This window comes from Carcharhinus amblyrhynchos, chromosome 16 (genome assembly GCF_965287045.1).
Source record: "Carcharhinus amblyrhynchos chromosome 16, sCarAmb.v2.hapA, whole genome shotgun sequence".
Classification (NCBI taxonomy): domain Eukaryota; kingdom Metazoa; phylum Chordata; class Chondrichthyes; order Carcharhiniformes; family Carcharhinidae; genus Carcharhinus; species Carcharhinus amblyrhynchos.
In genome coordinates this window covers 22,030,623-22,050,411 of record NC_137339.1, presented here as the reverse complement: position 1 = coordinate 22,050,411, position 19,789 = coordinate 22,030,623, and the positions used below count along the sequence as shown (strand labels likewise).

The 19,789-nt window shown below is 41.4% G+C and overlaps 1 protein-coding gene across 3 annotated transcripts in view; it reads right to left on the bottom strand.

Moving 5' to 3' along the window:
• Positions 1–19,789, bottom strand: part of nol4lb (nucleolar protein 4-like b) — a 305,822-nt gene that overhangs the window by 32,186 nt on the left and 253,847 nt on the right. For all 3 annotated transcript variants that reach the window (XM_080204815.1, XM_080204816.1, XM_080204817.1), the window contains 2 exons: positions 15,645–15,836; positions 2,971–3,129 (listed from right to left, as the gene is read on the bottom strand). In XM_080204815.1, coding sequence (XP_080060941.1) covers positions 2,971–3,129; positions 15,645–15,836 — 351 coding nt within the window. The remainder of the gene's footprint in view (positions 1–2,970; positions 3,130–15,644; positions 15,837–19,789) is intronic.

Below are 19,789 nucleotides of genomic sequence, written 5' to 3'. Positions count from 1 at the left end.
GACCTCTTTCTGTGCTGTAAATACCGACAAAACTGATTGTTCAACATATCCTCCATTTTATTATTTTCATGAATAATATCAATATTATCAATTTCCAAGGTGACCTAAGTCACTTCTGATCACTCTTTTTTCTTAATATAATTGTTTGTGTTGGTTTTGATATCTGTTGCATGTTCCTTTTCATATCTCTTTCTTTATAGCTCTTATTCTTCATTTTGTCACCCTTTGAAGTTCCATCTTTCTCATTTGCTAAGATCTGTGCTATATTTTGCAAGCTTTTCTTCTTGTTCTACATTGTTTCTCTTAATTAACCATGGCTTTTTGGGACAAGTAGTCTTCTTGACATTGTATCATATTCAATTATTTGAACATCAACACTGTTGCTCTGTAATTTTATCCAGCAGCAGATTTGCCCATTTACTGTGGCCAATCTCTGTCACATTGCACTGAAGTCAGCCTTACCGAAATCTAGAATCTTACTAGCTGTTTTGCACTTCTCCCTTTAACACTGTTGAACTCAGTCATATTATGTTGCTGTTATATTATTGTTAGATGAATGTTCTTACACCATTAGGTTGCTAATTAAATCTGTCTCATTACTTATTAATCTAACATGGCATGCACACTTACTGGTTCCAGAATGCATTGTTGCAAAAAACTATCCCGGACATTCTCAAGAAATTCACAACCTTCATGACATGTGCCAGTCTGCTTATCCCAATCTATATTAAAATTATAATTCGCTTTTGAACTCATTCTACCTTTATTACATGCTTGTCTGTGCATTAGTATAATCCACAACTTCACTGATGTTACTAGGACCTGTACACAACTTCCACTACTGTCTTAAATCAGTTTCTATTCCTCATTTCAACTCAGACTCCACTGTCTGCTTATCTCATGTCATATCCTTTCTTATCACTGAAGTATCATCTAATCACTAAGGCTATTCCTCTTCCTCTACCATTTTTCCTGTAGAGGCTATAACTGAGCATATTTGGTTCTCAGTCTAAACTATTTTTTGGCATGTCTCATGGTAGTTATGCTACCATGTTCTGTCCTCCAAGGTGAATTTGTGCCTGCAATTCCTTCAATTTGTTCCTCGTATTCTGTGCATTTGTACAAAAATACTTACTTGAGTCACACACCCGCACCTGTCTTGCTGTGATGTTATCACATTTATATTTTTTACCGTGGTTTAACAACACTGTAACTTCCAGTTTTTCATTTACTGGCAGTGCCTAAAGCATGAGTTATGACAATAATGCCATTCTCTTCCCTTTCATTTGTTTTCAAACTATTAATTATATGACCTTTTCCACATGAGGCCTTCTTGCGTTTACCATCATAAAAAGTTCTTGTGATCCTCCTATTATTCTACTCACTGAAATCTTAGTCCTAGTTAGGTATAGGTGGAGCTCACTTCATTGGTCCAGTTCCTTTTCTATTCCAGTACCAATATCCCACAAAATGAACCCTCTCTTTCCCACTCCATTCCTTCAACCATGTGTTTGCCTGTGTAATCTGCTTGTCCCCACGGCAATCTCACATGTCTTTAGTGATAATCAAGAGATTATAACCCTTAAAGTCCTGTTCTTCAATTTAGCTACTGGTTCTTAATAATTGCCAAACAGGATTTCTACCTTGCTATGTGGTTGGTCCCAACATGGATCACGTGGTTAAAGTGCTTCCCTGCTGCTAACCCACTCACAGATGTCACAGATACCCTATTGAGGATACTGCACTAAGTTAGAAGCAGTATTCATAGAAATTCTAACAAAATCACAATTTTTGTTTTAGAGAACTGCATGTGAGGTGAATAATGAAAGTTGTACTTTCACTCCTCAGAGCAAAATCTGGGCCAATATTTATTACACAGAAATGTTTACCATATTTTCATATTGGTGCTGCTTTAATAGGTTTTGGGAGAGTAACACTTCTGATTCAACTGTTGGTGTTTACACTGCTGAGTTCATCTCATTTATCTTGCCATAACACTTTTTTTGTGGCTTATCTTCATTACCTCTAGACTCCACACTTTACTCTCCGTAAGCTGAGGTCATCCAAAGATTTGCTGCCTTTGTTTTATCATGTACCAAATCCCTTTCCCTGATCATCGCTGTGCTCGATGACCTCACATATTCATTAGAGAGAGAGAGGCAAACAGATCATAAGCAGACACCAACAAATGTCTGTGGAATTTGTCAGTTTTTAAAATCCTTATGCGAATTTAGAATAAGCACCTCTGCCACAATGCATATCCTTCCTGGAAGGATGTATCAATTGACATTTTTATCTCTGATTTTCAAGCTGTGCTATATTTTTCTGGCATATTTCTGAGCATATGATCATTAATTAATACAAACTGGTCAAAGTGGTATTGTTCAAGATGGCAGCAATCTGGAGAATAGTGGATTTTGAATACTAAACTGCTAATGTAAAACTATTTAATCTGTACTTTTCTGGCTACTTGCTGAAGAATGCTTCTCTAGATTGGCAGCTGTTTAGAATTCCCATGCCCTCCTGTTTGAGGGTCAGATAATCAAGGTCAGTAAAATGTCAGGAAACAGCGGCTTTTATTTGTTATTTACATATTTCAATACTTTAAAATTTGTCAGACATGTGCTAGCTGTAACAAGGGAGGGCTCGTCTACCATGTCCTCCTGGCCTCAACTGATAGTCAGACTGTCAGTTTACAGGCAGGATCCCACTCTATAAATCAGGAGAAAGACTGGCAAAGCCAGTAATGGTTCTAACTGGAGGGGGAGTGAAACATGAGAACAATGAACAGACACTGTTCCAACACAACACTTGTTGTTTATAATATATTTGCTTTTTATTTGTATAGCGGCAAGCTTGAGTTCTTGGCGATTCTGGAACTGGCACCCACCAGTTCTACATAAGACTATTTTCAGATTTTTTTTCAGTGCGGACTCTGGGTGGGGCGCCCCGCGAAACGCAGCGTCTCACCTCAGAGGAAGAGAAACCAGATGTCCGTCTCACCCTCCAGCAAGCACGCTTCCTGTTGGTTGAAGAAGGAGCTGCACCAGCGACTGTAGTCATGAAGAAGTTGGAGGCTCCCTCTTCCCTGTCCTCCTGTCTGAAAGAGGAGGCATGTAGGCGAGACGCCTAAAGACAGAAATAAAAAAGGGATGGGGAAGGATAAACGGACAAATGAAGGTGTAATTACCCTTGTTTGAATTGCAAACTGATTTTGCACAGTATTACTCCTTTTAAACTTTTATTTGAAAGATTTTTTCTTATTAAATTTGGCATGGTTGGCAAAATGTTAAAGGAGCTAATCATGAGAATGACTTTTTTACATAGTCTGTCACTGGCTCTAAGCATGTAAGTTCTCAATATCATATTGATTTAATTAAAATGATTAACCCATCTGATTGCAATGCTTCCAGACAATTTCACCTGCTTTTATAATGTCCAGCTAATGTTGCTGGCTCCAAATGTGCCTTGTGTGTCTGGCAACAGCTGCCCCTGGAAGTGCAATGGATTTACTTTGGGGTTGCAATTGGTTTTTACATGAGACTTACAGTGCTAATATGGCACTGACTTCAACATCAAAGTTTGAATCAGACAAGTTCACTCTCAGTCTTAACTAACATTTGCATCTTGGACATTGCCACAGGACAAGGTGAATATTTGTGTAAACAGACCAAGTATGAGTGAAAAGTGCACCTACTGGTGGCTTAATAATGGCCTTAATCTTAGTGTTTAAAGACTAGGAAGAGACAGGATCCATAGGTATTTGAGGGGCCTATATTCTGAGTCCTCTGCTATAACCCTCATTTTTTTCTCAGTGCTGTACAATTAAACAAAATCAATGGGAATTTGGAATGTGTCTTCCGTTACAATGATTGGTGCCCTGGCTTCAGTGTGGCAGAAACAATTTGGAGTATGTTTAAAATTCACAACTGTGGTTGGCAGGAAATCTATGTTTGCTCTGAGCAGCAATCAAGACAATGGTTACACCAGAGGTCACTTGGCCCATCATACCTGGGCCAGCTTTGCAAGAGCAATTCACCTAATCCCATTCCCCTTTCTCTTTATGATAGCCCTGCAACAATTTTCTCCTGAGTTAATTATTCCATTCTCTTTTGAACACCTCAATTGAAACTCTCTTTACTACATTCAGACAGTGCATTTCAGATCCTAAGAAAGCCTTTCCTCAAGTCACTGTTGCTTCTTTTGCAAGTCACCTTAAATTAGTGTCCTCTGATTCTTGACCCTTTTGCCAAGGGGAATAGTTCCTTCCTATTCATTCTGTTCAGGCCTCTCATAATCTTGAGCACCTCTATCAAATCTCCCGTTAGTCTTCTCCAGTTCTAGCTTCTCCAATCCGTTGATGTTTCCTATACCAGAAACCATTCTCGTGAATCTTTTCTGCACCCCCCATAAGCATTCATATTCTTCTCTAAGTGTGGTGTTCAGTGAAGTTTTTTTTTAAGTTTATTTATTAGTTACATATAGGCTTACATTAACATTGCAACAACATTACTGTGAAAATCCTCTAGTCTCCACACTCTGGCGTCTGTTCGTGTACACTGAGGGAGAATTAAGCATGGCCAATCCATCTAACCAACATGTCTTTTGGACTGTGGGAGGAAACTGGAGCACCCGGAGGAAACTCATGCAGACACAGGGGAAATGTGCAGACTTCACACAGACAGTAACCCAAGTCAGGGATCGAACCTGGGTCCCTGGCACTGGGAGGCAGCAGTGCTAACGACTGTGCCACCCCAGTTGAGGCTAAACCAGTATTTTATACAGGTTTATCGTAGTCAATGTAATTTTCTATCACCATACTCAGCAGCAGTAACCTAAAGTCACCTGCAAGAGAGCTGGTAGATGAAATGATATTACCATCAAGCAAAATCTGACAAAATTCAGTGGTAAGCTTACTGCTCACCACAAAATCCACTACCTAATCTTTTGAATATAGAATGAGGTTTTCTTTTAACATTCTTAATAAATTGATGATCCCATGTCTTGGTTTAAATGATTGCTGACTAATTAACTAGAGGTTCATCAAATTGAGGAACTGGTAAAAAGGCACCAAAACAATAGAAAATCATTTCCCTGAGATGTTAATTACAGTTACATAAATTCCCAGGAGAAAAAGAGGATTTTATTTTTAGATTCCAATGAAAGAGTTAATTGCTTTACACAGCGCTATCTTGTACTTAATTTGATTTTTAATTAAGCTTTAAACTCCATTTTAAGAATAAAAATGAAATGAACAGATTATGGATAAAATTTAATAACTAACCAATTAGAATGGCAACGGCATGATGGTTAGCATTGCAGCCTCACAGTGCCAGGGACCCAGGTTCAATTCTGGCCTCGGTTCACCGTCTGTGTGCAGTTTGCACTCTCTCCCTGTGTCTGCGTGGGTTTCCTCCAGTTGCTCTGGTTTCCTTCCACAATCCAAAGATGTGTGGGTTAGGTTGATTGACCATGCTAAATTAACCCTCGTATCAGGGGGATTAGCAGAGTAAATATGAGGGGTTATGGGAATCGGACCTGGGTAAGATTGTGCTCAGTGCAGACCCAAATGGCCTCCTTCTGCACTGCAAGGATTCATGATTTTATAATAATTGATCCAAACTTAAAACATATAGACATAGAAAATAGGAGCGGGGAGGCCATTCGGCCCTTCGCACCTGCTCCATCATTTATTACAATCATGGCTGATCATAGAGCTCAAAAGTCTGATCCCGCCTTCCCCCCATATCCTTTGATCCCTATTTGGCAATAGTTTTGAATGTGATCAAATATTATGGCTGTGATTTTCCTGAATTGGGACGAAGTGCCCGCACTGGTGGGAAAACAAGAGTGTTGGCAGTCTCCGTCAGGTGGGATTCAAATTGAAATATGCTAATTTGGCCATCTTGGGAATCGGCTTGCCAGCCTGCCATTCCAAGATCAAGGGTACCCTTCCAATCTCAGCACTTTGAGACAGGCCTCCCTCCTCAGAAAAAATGAAGTAGTGCCCCCTACACTGATCAGAGGAGCAACACTAATCCCCCCACCAAACAGGGGTTTCTCCCTCCCCCACCATGCAGGCATAAGGGTAGCCCCACCCCACTCTTCCCCCTCAGATGCCCCCCGTTGCTCCTCAGATGTCCCTCTCCCCTCCCCCTTTAGATGCTATTTCCCCTTACCCCCCTCAGACGCTCCTCCTTTCCCCCTCAGTCACTGCTCCTCCTTCCTCCTCAAATGCACCTCTGCTTCCTCCCTCAGATGCCCCAACCCCCTGAGACACCCCTCCCTTTAATCCTCAGACTCTCCTCCTTCTGTCCAAAGTTCCTCCTTCCTTAGGACAACTCTCCTAACTCAGACACACCCCTTCCTCCTCAGATGCCACCCCCACAACTCACCTCCACTTCTGGCTTTGGCAGACACGAAGAGCCCTGTGATCAACATCTGCATCCCTGCCTGTCAGCTAAGAAAATTTTGAAGTCGTCATTTTATCTCCATGCCCCCGGTCACCTGGCAGGCTGTTAAATCACTTCACTGCTCATTCTGCAGAACAGATTTCCCTTTCTCCCTGTCAGACATCACAGGTGTGAGCAGACCCTTTTTAAGTCGTCTGAGAGATGTCAATTTCATCTTTTGGGTGAGGGGTTCCATTCTCCACAGTTGTGCACTCAGACCCAATGTATTCACACAGCTCTGATTCAAAGTTTCTGAGATTTCCTAGCAAGTTGAAATCTTTAACACCCTCTCCATTCCACTGGAAACATTGATCTCTATTAATTTCAGTGTGCAGTGCTTTGAAAAAGACCTCACTGGCATCTCAATGGATTTCTACTCATGATCCAGTCAGCTGTGCTTATTTTCATTTCCCTACAAGCTTGAATGCATGTCAGATACCTCCATTGATCCTAACCACAAAGCTTCTAAGCCTAACTGACAGCCTGTGGTTTCTTCAAAATTAATAAGTGCATTTGCAGAAGGGGAAGAAGAACCAACAGACTATCAATTAGACTTAGAGTGTATGTCAACACTGTGGTTAGGAACAATGGAAGTACCTGAGATGCATTCAAGTGTGAAGGGAAAAAATAAACACAACTGACAACAGAGGCCTCTAGTAAAGCACTGAGCTTTGAAATCAACACATCATGGCTTTCTAGTGGAATACAGGGTTTCAAAGGATTCGGCTTGCTTGGAAGCCTCAAACTTCAAATCAAAGCTGTGGACCATGGGCAGGAACCCGATTGGGGCCAGCAGGGAAAGCCAGGAGCATTGTGACAGGTTTGGTGTCCTAATTTTTTGCCCGACACCCGATTCTCTGAGCCATTGCAATTCTCACCAGCAGGTAGTGGGCCTGGAGAATCCTCCTCTGTGAATATTTTCAGATCTGGAGTACATCATACATTAGAGTAATAAATTTCTGTGGCACCTTGAAAATTACCACATGCATATTGTCAAAGACAGTTTTTTAATTCTGGGATCCTCACTATTGAGAAGTAAAAGTGGAACCAATATCAAAATGCAATTGCTAATCGTCTCCTAAGGATCAGGCTACACAAACTGTTCCGAAACAATAATAAACCAAGACCGCATTAATACATCAAATATTGCTGGTCGAAGCTTCTTTTCTTTTTTTTGCAGTGGTGAAGATATCTACATAACTCATTTATATCCGTAGTTCTCAGTGGAGCGATGACAATCTCTCACCGTCAACAAACCGAAGGAGATAGTCGTTGACTTCAGGAAGCATAGTTGAGGACATGCCCCTATCTACATCAATGGGGACGAATTGGAAAGGATTGAGAGCTTCAAGTTTCTAGGTTTCCAGATCACCAACAGCCTGTCCTCATTCCCTCCCATCTGACACAATAGTTAAGAAAGCCCACCAACGCCTCATCATTCTTAGAAAACTAAGGAAATTTGGCATGTCAGCTCGACTCCAACCAACTTTTACAGATGCATCATAGAAAGCATTCTTTCTGGTTGTATCATAGCTTGGTATGGCTCCTGCTCTGCCCAAGGCTGCAAGAAACTACAAAAGATCTTGAATGTAGCCAAGCCATCATGCAAACCAGCCTCCCATCTATTGACTATAAATGTGAGGTGATGCATTTTGGCCGCAATAATGTAGGGGGGAGTTACATGATAAAGGGTAAGCCCATAAAGAGTATAGAAACGCAGCGAGACCTGGGGGTGCAAGTGCACAAGTCTTTGAAGGTGGCAGTACAAGTGGAGAAGGCTGTGAAGAAAGCCTATGGTATGTTAGCCTTTATAGGAAGGGGTATAGAGTATAAGAGCTGGAGTCTAATGTTGCAGTTGTATAGAACGTTGGTTAGGCCGCATTTAGAGTACTGCGTCCAGTTTTGGTCGCCTTACTACTGGAAAGACGTGGAGTCTCTGGAGAGAGTGCAGAGGAGGTTTACCAGGATGTTGCCTGGTATGGAAGGACTGGGTTATGAGGAAAGATTGAACAAATTGGGGCTGTTTTCCCTTGAAAGATGGTGACTGAGGGGGGATCTAAGAGAGGTATATAAGATTATGAAGGGTATAGATAGAGTAAACAGAGGTAAGCTATTTCCTATGTTAGAGACACACAGTATGAGGGGCCATGGGCTTAAGGTGAAGGGGGAGAGGTATAACACAGATATTAGAGGGAGGTTTTTCACACAGAGGGTAGTGGGGGTATGGAATGCTCTGCCAAGTAAGGTGGTGGAGGCAGGCACGCTGGAGTTGTTTAAGAGTACCTTAGACAGGCACATGAGTGGGTTGGAGATGGGAGGATATAGGAGATTGTTTTAAATAAGGTTCGTTAGCACTGGGACGTCCCTGGTAATGTAAAAGGATGTGGTATGATAATAATGTTTTTCTCTTTTAATTCACAGGTTTTAAGTCGGTCCGCATAAGGGGCATACACGCGATGGGTCGTACTTGGGCTGCTCTTGAATGTTCGAAAGTGGCCTAGTGCTTCATGTCGTTAGTGTATGCTTAAACTGGACCAGATGCTGGGCAACATGACAGCTCAGTGACTATCACTGTTTGCTGTGCAGACACATGGATTTGGGCCAGTGTCTGTGGGAGTCTGTGCATTCTCCCCGTGCTTGCATGGGTTTTCTCTGGGTGCTCCGGTTTCCTCCCACACCCCAAAGATGTGCTATTAGGCTGATTGGAAGTAATAAATTGTCCCTAAATTAGTTTCCCTCAATGTGGATTACCATAAAACAATAGATAAGGGTCATGGGTGGAGGGGGGGTACTGGTAATGTTAAAATGGCGGCGCGGGCTCGTTGGGCCAAAGGGCCTGTTTCCCGGGCTGTTATTGTTCTTTGTTGATTCTGTGTGCACTTCCCTAACTAGGACTGTAACATTACATTCTGCACCCTCTTCTTTCCTTCTCTATGAATGGTATCTTTTGTCTGCATAGCACCAAGAAACAATAGTTTTCAATGTATACCAATACATGTGACAAAAATAAATCAAATCAAATTTTTGATCTTTTAGCTATTTTTGTAGAAAGAAATATTCATTTAAAAAAGGATCAAAAGAAAACAATATTTTTTTAATGTCCCATTGATGTTTTGCCATGATTGTACACAGCCATGTCTAGGAGATTCATCTTCAATGCCTGGAGACTCCAGGTCAATCTGGTGAGCTGGCAACCCTATGCCCAAATGCTAAATCCTTCCTTTTAGCCCTTCCCAATCAAGTCCTGATCAGTTGTCTCCTTAAAGTTTGTTGCTGTGAAAGGCCACTCAAGCGGATAAAGCCGTGAAGAAGGTCTATAGTGTGTTAGTGTTTATTAAAAGGGATTAGAGTTTAAGAGCTATGGAGTTATGCTGCAACTGTACAGGACCTTGGTGAGACCACATTTGGAATATTGTGTGCAGTTCTGGTCACCTCACTATAAGAAGGATGTGGAAGCATTGGAGAGAGTGCAGAGGAGATTTACCAAGATGCTGCCTGGTTTGGAGGGTAGGTTTTATGAGGAAAGGTTGAGGGAGCTAGGGCTTTTCTCTTTAGAGTGGAGGAGGATGAGAGGCGTCTTAATTGAGGCTATGAAATGATGAGGGTGATAGGTTGAATGGACATTCAGAGACTATCTCCTGGGGTGGATGTAGTTGTTACTAGGGGGCATAACTATAAGGTTCGTAGTGGGAGATATAGGAGGGATGTCCGGGGTAGGTTCTTTACTCAGAGAGTGGTTGGGGTGTGGAATGGACTCCCTGCTGTGATAGTGGAGTTGGACACTTTAGGAACTTTCAAGCGGTGACTGGATAGGCATATGGAACACACCAGAATGATAGGGAGTGGGATGGCTTGATCTTGGTTTTGGACAAGGCTCGGCACAACATCGAGGGCCGAACTGCCTGTATTGTGCTGTACTTGTGGGGCTGAATGTCCACTCCTGGTTATATCCATATGACTTGGAATTTCTCATTGGTGACATTTGTTTTCATTAAGGGTTAATGCTTTATTCATTTGTTTTTAAATTCGATTGTTCTAAAATATATGGGGATGAAGTAAAAAGTTTGTTATTTCTTTTCCCCAAATAAAATGTTGACTCAAGAATAATCCTGGTAATAAATAGAGAACTGGAGTACCTAAGTTTCAATATCCTCTTTGCATTAGAAGATCCTTTTAAAGTAAAGATTAAAAAAAATTGAAGTTCTATTTAATAGCTTTTTATTTCTTTAGAAATCCCCAGTTTAAGAAAGGGAACTGAACATGTAGTTTTCATAGAAAATGGACAGAATCACAAAACATAAGACACCAATAAATCATTGGAAAACTCTAGAATCTAAGTAATAAAAGATAATTTGAATTGTATTCCAATTATAAATGGAGACATTTGTAGAATGTGACTCCCGAAACAATAGTTAAAAATGCACCCTCCTGAGTAATTAAAATATAACTTAAGTAGTCAGTGTAAACCTGTGTTTCTGCACTGTCTTATATATAGGGAAGTTTTGATAGGATTATATAATTTTTACTTTTTTTTAATTTAAAGAAATTGACCCAATCACAATGGCTGCCACTGATATTCTAATCACTTGTAGTTGTTCATACTTATTGAGTAAAAGTGGAATGATCTTTCGGTACTTGGGTCTCGGCTTTAAGTATTTTTTATAAAAAGCTTCAACCAATCCAGATGAAATGCCATATTTGCTGACCACAAAGAAGTCCCCAAACTAACTGTTGCAAAGGAGCCTCAAAAGATGTAAAGACAGTGTCTTATTGGTGTGATGTGCACCGTATGCTATATTCTTCAATCAAATGTTAGAACCCTGGCTTTTTGGTCAAGTGGAGAACTTAGCAGTGGCATGCCAAGTCCAAGCATAAGATAATATAAATGTTGATGTTTTATTTTGATTAAAATCTTTTAATGTTTTGGCATATTAGCTCCAGACAGACCTGAAGCCTGGGCAAATACTTAATTACATGTGGACATTCGCAGTCATTTGTGAAATTCACATATCCCTTTGTTAAAGATGAACCATCAAAGAACAGGACTGTCATATACTAGTCTTTCTACTTCATCATGGACAATGAAGATATCAAAATCCAATTGCCGGAATTTGGCTCACAGAATGGAATTCTCCGTTGGCCTCAGGCAGGGTCATAAAATAATGGCCAATGTGTGTTAGCCAAATATGAATTGAATCTCACTGAGCTTTCACTGTATTGTGATAGCTCCTCTGCCAAACACAAAGACCTTGACTAGCAAACGAGCAATGTGAAAGGCTTCAACTCTGGACGTTTATCAGTCTAATCACCATATTTTTTTGGAAGGACTTTGGAGTTGCCCAGGTCACAGAAGATAGTGTGATACCATCTGAACAGCCATCAAATCGGCTGCAAGCCAACTACACAGCCAAGGTAAAACAGTATACCTTGAAAGTAGGAGGAGGATTGTCCCCCAGCCTGGTCCAACTTCCAGTTCATCTGACTGGCAAGCTCCTGGCAATTTAACCAGAAGAAGCATTGCAGCTTACCAAGAATTCTGTTTCTCTACAAGACCTCTACTCCAGCTACCTCACAAATTTTATCCAAGTGATATGATCCTTGATGAGACTCCAGGATGAGATGAGGGACTGGGAGGAAGAAGATCTGGTTAGGGGCCAATTATATTAAAGTAAGTAAAAGTTTCAGATTGAAGATGTTTACTAAGTGAATAAAGGCACAAGATTCCATGGGTTTTCAACAAACAAAAATAAATTTTGCTAACCAAATTAAGAAATATAAAGCAATATAGAGTATCTACCTTATACTCTATCATCCAGGGTAGGTACATGTGAATTAACAGGTGAACAATGGTCAGACAGTACACAGTAGATGAAAGGTACAATCAAACTAATTACCATGGATTTCTCAACATCTTACCCACACATTTGTCTCATTGCAAGACCACCAATCTCATTGAATCTTTGTTTTCCTCACAAGGTTTCCAATCTCCACATTTGGAAGATCTCACCATGGGATTCTCTTGAAAATTTGCTCCCACTTGGACTTCTTCAACAATAACCCAGCCTGCAGTGTTTCAATCTTGTCTTCCAAGATTAATTCCCCCAGATCTCAGAATACCCTTAAGCTTCACCTTCCATACACAATCTCAGATCAATGGCCATGCCAAGTAGAATGCTTCTGCTCCATAGGGGTATTCTTGCCCCCATTGCCCAACCTTCAATTATTTTCTTCACTCATTTTTCTTTTCTGCTCTTTTTGAATTTAGAACCTGTTACACTGCTTCTTTATTTTAAATTTCACTAAAAGAAACCTATTCTATCCTCATCCCTTACCTGGGACTAACTTTTGGGACTGCTCCTTGTCCCCTTCGTCCTTTGTCTACATTCCCATTCTTTGTCTTCCTGCCTGGGACATTTGTCATACAATTATCCGGGAAAACTGAGCCACGCACGAAATATCTTCCCTTTCTTTCACAGGCACTTCTGAAAAGCCATTGACGACCACGAACTAAGCCCTGAACTCCAGCCTCAGTGACACCTCAGATGAGGATTCAGAGGGCAGCATCTTTTGAAGACCTGTCACAGTGCTTACCCATACCCTCCATCAATGCAGAGACCCACACCTCAGTGGGACCTAGTTCTAGAATAGCCTTGAAGTCAAATTTTCCCCCAAGTCACTCCCACCCTGACTTGGAAATATATCGCTGTTCCTTTGCAGTTTCTGGGTCAAAATCCTGGAATTCCCTCCCTGAAGGCATTGTGATCAACCCAAAGTACATGGATTGCAGTGATTCAAGAAGGCGGCTCACCACCACCTTCTCAAGGGCAACTCGGGATGGACAATAAATACTGGCCGGTCAGTGACGCCCATGTCTCACAAGCAAAAAAAAAGTGTAAATATACTTGCAATCATTTCATTTTTCCTCTTGTTTATGCCTCCTTCTTATGATGAGCTTTGCTAATGTCAATCACACATTAAATCTTGGTTCCAGCACACACTAATGGCAATTGTCTCTCTTCTGTGCAATGTGTTACCATCTGACCAAATCGAGTACTTTGTTTCAACATTTATCTTCATGTCAGTAACTCCTCAACCTCAATGTAAACCTCAACGTGTTTGTGGGTCTCATACCCACGCATTGTAGGGTCCCATAATGTGCATTCTTTGTTCTGCACCATTGAGGCAGATGTCTCCCCCTATCTCATCTGCATTATTGAAAGTTGAAAGTGTAATGTTTAAGGGGAGATGCAATCACTCATGCAGAAGGCTCATGTGCTGTCCAACTCAATCTGTCCACTGTCTCTTGGCAGGCTTTTGATGATATGAGCCTATTAATATGTTGCCCTTAGCAAGATAGGTGTGTGTCATTCCCAAAGGCAAGAGCAGTAGTAAAAGTAATAATGCAGGCAGTGATAACACCAGACTCAATCTTCCTGATGGTCTCCTCACTGAAGTATCAATGAGAGAGACAGGCACAAAAATTAACATGTTTTTTTCAAGGTCGATTTCTGGTCAAGTGATTATGGTCTCAAGGCTTCTTTGCATGTGCTGGAGAGTCCTGGCTCTGAAGTGATGCCCAGTGTGGGGTGCGCATGAACGTTCCAACAATTCCCCACCTCGTCTCACAAGATTGACTACTGGAGCTTTAGCCAGGTGACTGTATGGCCGGAATTTTACCAACCTGCCCGCCACAGGAAAAGCAGCAGGTGGGGGGTAGAGCATGGGAAAGTCCGTGGACCTTGGACAGGATTTTACGGTTTTGGGACAAGCATGGCCGTAATATCCTGTCCAATGTTCTTCTTTCAGCTCAGGCGGTGGGATCATCATTATCTGTACTCCAAGACTGCACAGATTAGACTGACCATGAGGGTGAATGTTCATTGTCTACATTACAATAATTTAGGGAGTCCATAGATTATCCCCTGTGGGTGTTCCATGGCCACATGTCCAAGGAGATTGGCAAGCTCATCCAGTTGCCAAATAGTTATGCAGTTCCATAATACTCTGGTAAATTTGAATGCTACATATGAGGGACCAATTATTGCCACTTTGAGGCATCTGTGTTGCTTAAATGGGCACAATTGCTTCACTCGACTGACTCCCTGCATGGTAACTGAGCAGCTGCTAACCTGTCTCAGCTGTGGTTGTGCCCTCATTTTGGAATTAACATTTGAATAGGGTGGCCATTTAGTACCCCTAGTTATGTGTTTCTGTACAACCTTCCTCACTTGTTGCCCCAATGGAGTTGTTGCCCTTCTACCCTTTCCCTTCCCCCAGTTGTCAGCCATTCCCCAAAGCAGCCATTGCTCTGCAAAATACTTTGTTCGACATCTTCCAGCCCCAGCTCCAGTTCCTAGAAAGCAAGGTCTGGCAGGGAAGGGACAATAATTTAAGCTCATAGGCCTGAGGGGAATATTGCAATCAAACCCAATTAGGTCATCAGGACTCAATCTGTAAGGATTTCACCACCTTCAGGCAGGTGTCCTTGGACTCTGCCATTTAAAATAGCTGTCAACAGACTTGGAGAGAAAAGGACAATGACACTTAACTTTAACTGTCCCTCCCTTCTTAGTTCCTGCCAGGTCACAGCAGATAAATGAGGGTTAAAATTGCCATAAAATGTCAACTTATTCAATAAAAATTAATTTATGATTTTTCAAGTTATTTTAATGAATGTTCGTATTCATCAATGGACAACTTCCCATTTTCAATTCCTATTTTGGAAAGCTTTGTAAGTACAAAGATGGTATTTGCTAGGCTTACCAAGATTAAATTTCCTTCATGTACAAACCTTAGGAACTACTTCATTTTCAAATCAAAATAGAAATCAACAATCTCTGGGTAGAGTGGCTATGATCTGGGCATACTGAACAGCTACCTCCAGCCTGAACCCTTTCCCCAAACAGTCTGTAAAACTTTTGTCACACACAGTAAGTTCACCATCACACCTGTGACTTCAGTTAATCTAGAGCGGGTGATGCCGGTTCAGTTTGGAGCATATTAGACAAACAATGAAAAATAAAGTTTTAACTTGAGAGACAAGGATATATTTTAAATACAAATGTCAAAAACTTATTATAAATCTTTTAAAATATTAAATGCAAATAGACTGTTTCAACATCATTGCAGTTTTGTAAACAGCCTGTTTGACAGGATATGTTGAAATGAAAATTTACTTTGAATATCTCTCACCAGTTCAATGCCATTTTTTTTCATTCGCCTGCAGGACTTGAGGTAAGTACGAATGCGCTTCCGAGCTCGCTCCTGGAATTCGGGGAACTGTCGGCTGCATGACTCAATGATAGCTTGAATCTTTTCTTTGGGCTGTTTTGAAATGGGAACCATTCGGTCAAGATTTTCATCAACAAACAGCCTCACAAACATCTGTTGGCAAAAGGAAATATTATAAAGTCATAAATTTTCAATATCATTAAAACCCATTTTTTTTCTGTATAGCCAAGCTGGGCATTGTGAGGCAGTTCCAATGCAACAGTACACTAAACCAGCTTCTGAAGTTCTACCCAACTTCCACTCAACTTTTAAAGATGCACCATAGAAAGCATTCTTTCTGGTTGTATCACAGTTTGGTATGGCTCCTACTCTGCCCAAGACCACAAGGAACTACAAAAGGTTGTGAATGTAGCCCAATCCATCATGCAAACCAGCCTTCCATCCATTGGTTCTGTCTACTTCCTCTTCGGCAAAGCAGCCAGCATATTTAAGGATCCCACACACCCCAGGCATTCTCTCTTCCACCTTCTTCTGTTGGGAAAAGATACAAATGTCTGAGGTCACGTACCAGCCAACTCAAGAACAACTTCTTTCCTGCTGCTGTCAGACTTTTGAATGGACTTACCTTGCATTAAATTGATCTTTCGCTACACCCTAGCTATGACTGTAACACTACATTCTGCACTCTCACTTCTTTCTCTATGAATGGCATGCTTTGTCTGTATAGCACACAAGAAACAATACCTTTCACTGTATGTGACAATAATAAATCAAATTAAATCAGAATTAATATTGGGTTGTAGCTGCTACTGAGGTGAAATATGTACTGTGAAAAGGTAGTATATGAATGAGTTAATTCATCCTTATCAAATCCTTGCAATAGTATTCTCCTGGAAATGTGAATCCAATTATTTTTTAACAAAAGGATTGCACACGAATGATTTTTTTAAAGCAGTCCTTAGTTCTGATGTGGCCAATTATAGTTTGCTGCACCAAAGATGACTTATAAATGCAAAATGCTGCTATTCCATCCCATTACTAACAGTGCTCATTTTCAGAGTTGTGCTTTGTTTTATTGATTTCACTAGCCTTCTTTTTCCCAGTTTTATTTACATCACTGGATTAAATGACCAGAAGTTTCTATGGAGATGGTGGCTATCACACAACCACCTCAATTCCAAGCTGGGACAACCCTGCCATTGCACTGTTGGGAAAGAATGACTTGATTTAACAGGTGAAACGCAAACATTGTTTGGAGGCCATCCGTTGGGAACAGGATGCCCAGAATTGAAGGGCCCACACTCCACAGCACCACATGGCATTGGTACTCATTGCCAATGGTAAATTACCAGCAGCAGCAGGAGGAGACCCTTAAATAACTATCAGACACCTACCCCATTGCTGGTAAGATTCCAGTGGAAGGAAGTAAGCGATGACACAGCGCACCCAACACTATGCCACCCAAATTTACTTCTCTCTGCCTGCTAGAGTACTGGTACTGGGGAGGGTGAGGGGCTTGGGGGGGTAGGTTGGATATGTATCTTTCTGAAGAAAAACACAGTTAATTTTTTGTGTCCCATTTTGTTTCTGATACCTTATAGTTTCAATCAGTAATAGAGAACTTTAGAGTAGGGGGCTGTGGGTGGGGCAGGGGTGGGCAGGGCCTCAGGTGGGAAATCTGCCCATTCAGCATCTTGACAGTCTTAATTTTCAGGCTAGCAGGAGTGGCTACAGATAAAGTTACATTTAAACCTTTCTCCATCTCACTCTGAAGGCTCCCCCAGAATATGGGCACCCTCCCCCTTAGGACATGAGAGTCTGGGACCTCCCTCCCAAGATCCCACGATACTACCCCTCTCCCCCTTCCCTCCCATGTCTGGGAATTAGGTTTTTTTATAAGTATTTTAGTGTCACAGGTGGGCTTACATTAATGAAGTTACTGTGAAAATCCCTGAATCGTCACATTACGGTGCTTGTTCAGGTAGACTGAGGGAGCATTTAGCATGGCAAATGCACCTAACCTGCATGTCTTTTGGACTATAGGAGGGAACTGGAGCACTTGGGGGAATGCAGACACGGAAAGAAAGTGCAGACTCCGCACAGACAGTGACCCAAGATGGGAATTGAACCCGAGTCCCTGTTGCTGTGAGGGAGCAGTGCTAACTACTGTACCACCGCTGGAGATCTTATGAAAAAAATTCTAAGTGCCGAATAGTGGGAAACTGGGTGAGTTGGGCAAATTTGAAAATGCAATCTGATGACAGAAGAACAATTCTCACCAGTTTTGGGGTGGGGGGGGAGTGGGGTATGGAGCCTAAGCTTGCCGGTGAAACTAGCTTCAGGCTGCTCTGGGCGCCATTGCACAAATGCCCCGATCTTCCAGTAAACTGGGAGACCTCCTGCCACTCCCCTTCCTCCCAAACCCTTGGTCATCAGATTGCTGACAGCCCTCACAGGCAAGACATCCTTCCAAGAGTGGCGGAAGTCCCACCCTCTGCCAATCAACATTCAAGTAAGTGTTAAATGGCAACAGGAGTTCGAGAGCCGGGGGCTACACATTCAGTGCAAACTCTTGACATGATGGTAGAGAAAACTCTAGCTATGCAAATAACAAGCAAATTGAAAACTTATTACTTAAAATGATCTGGACTTATTGACATTAGTTTTAAATATTGATTCAGTATTAACACAAATTATCTAAGAGGATGACAGAATGTATTGCAGTAAACACAAGTCAAGTTGAGACCTAGAAATTATATATAGTTTTGAGTGGAATTCCAAAGTTTGAAGAGAAAAAACTTTGGGCCAGATTTTCTGACCTCAATGAAATGGGACTGGAAATGGAATAGTCGAAAATATGGCTGCCAAGGAATGCGACCAGGAATTCCATCTCTGTTTATACCTTCTCCCATTTTCCCAAAGGTGGAGGATGGCCCATGTTTTGGAGCAGGCCCACTCCAATTAATCAGGTACTTAACATTGTTGTGGGTTCATTGAGAACCCATGCCCAATATGTTTCCTCATTTTTAGCGAGACAGCCTGACTTTAGCAATTGTCAGGAACCAGACAGTTCGATGGAGGTGGGAATGGGGCCAGCTTTAAGCTTATTGTGAGAAGATGCAGTTTGCAGTGGCACCAAAGAGGCTGAGTGTGGCAGAGGGGTCCTATCCCATTATATAAATGTTCACTGATTTTACAGAACGCACCACCAGGCTACATTGTCCCAAGTTCAAGGACTCCTGCAGTCATCTGAAATGTGGGAAATAATAACTTTGCCAATCTTTGTCCTAAAACATTAATGTACAAAGAGCAGCCATGGAAATGCCTGCCGAAGCAAATCACAGCATTTCCCACTTTTGACTGAGCTCATGCCTTTGCCAGCTTATTGAATGGCATGCCCATTCCATAGGCAAGCAACTCCCAACTCGGTCAAAATAACATCTGCTACTTGTTTCACACACTTTGGCAAGCCAGAATGAAACTTGCCTCGCGACTCCCACCTCCAACGGGACAAATCCGGCCCTTAAAGTTTGATTCAAGCACACAGTCACTAACTAGAAGTGTAAAAAGAATACTTTCAACAAACTATTTTGGTTGTGAACTTTATTTGCTTGCTTAACCTAATCCATGTTTTACGCAATATTATTCTGGAAATATTGACATAAATATGTTTATATTCTAGCTCTGCAAATAAAGTACATACTATTTTAAGAGAATTATTTGTAATTGCAAGTCTCTCAGAGGTACTACTAAAGCCCTTCAATTCAAAGCCTGCAATTACAGAATGTACTTTTTCATTTCTCTTTACTTTGAGGGTAAAACTCACTCCAACATTTCTGTTTTCCTTGATCAATTTGAGCCACACCTTGGCTGACTGTCAGATGAGCATCAGTGCCAATTAGAATTAGCTGTTAAGGGATGATTGTCTCTCAGATTTCCTCTCCTCCTTGAGGGAAGGCCCAGAAATCCTGTACTGGTATAGCAGAGATGTAAATCCCAGCAACATGGGAGTTCAACAGTCTGGGGTCCAGAATGCACCCATCTAATTTTTTTAAAATCACATTCCAAGGTTTATAATACAAATAGATGTATTCAGTTGCTTTCTT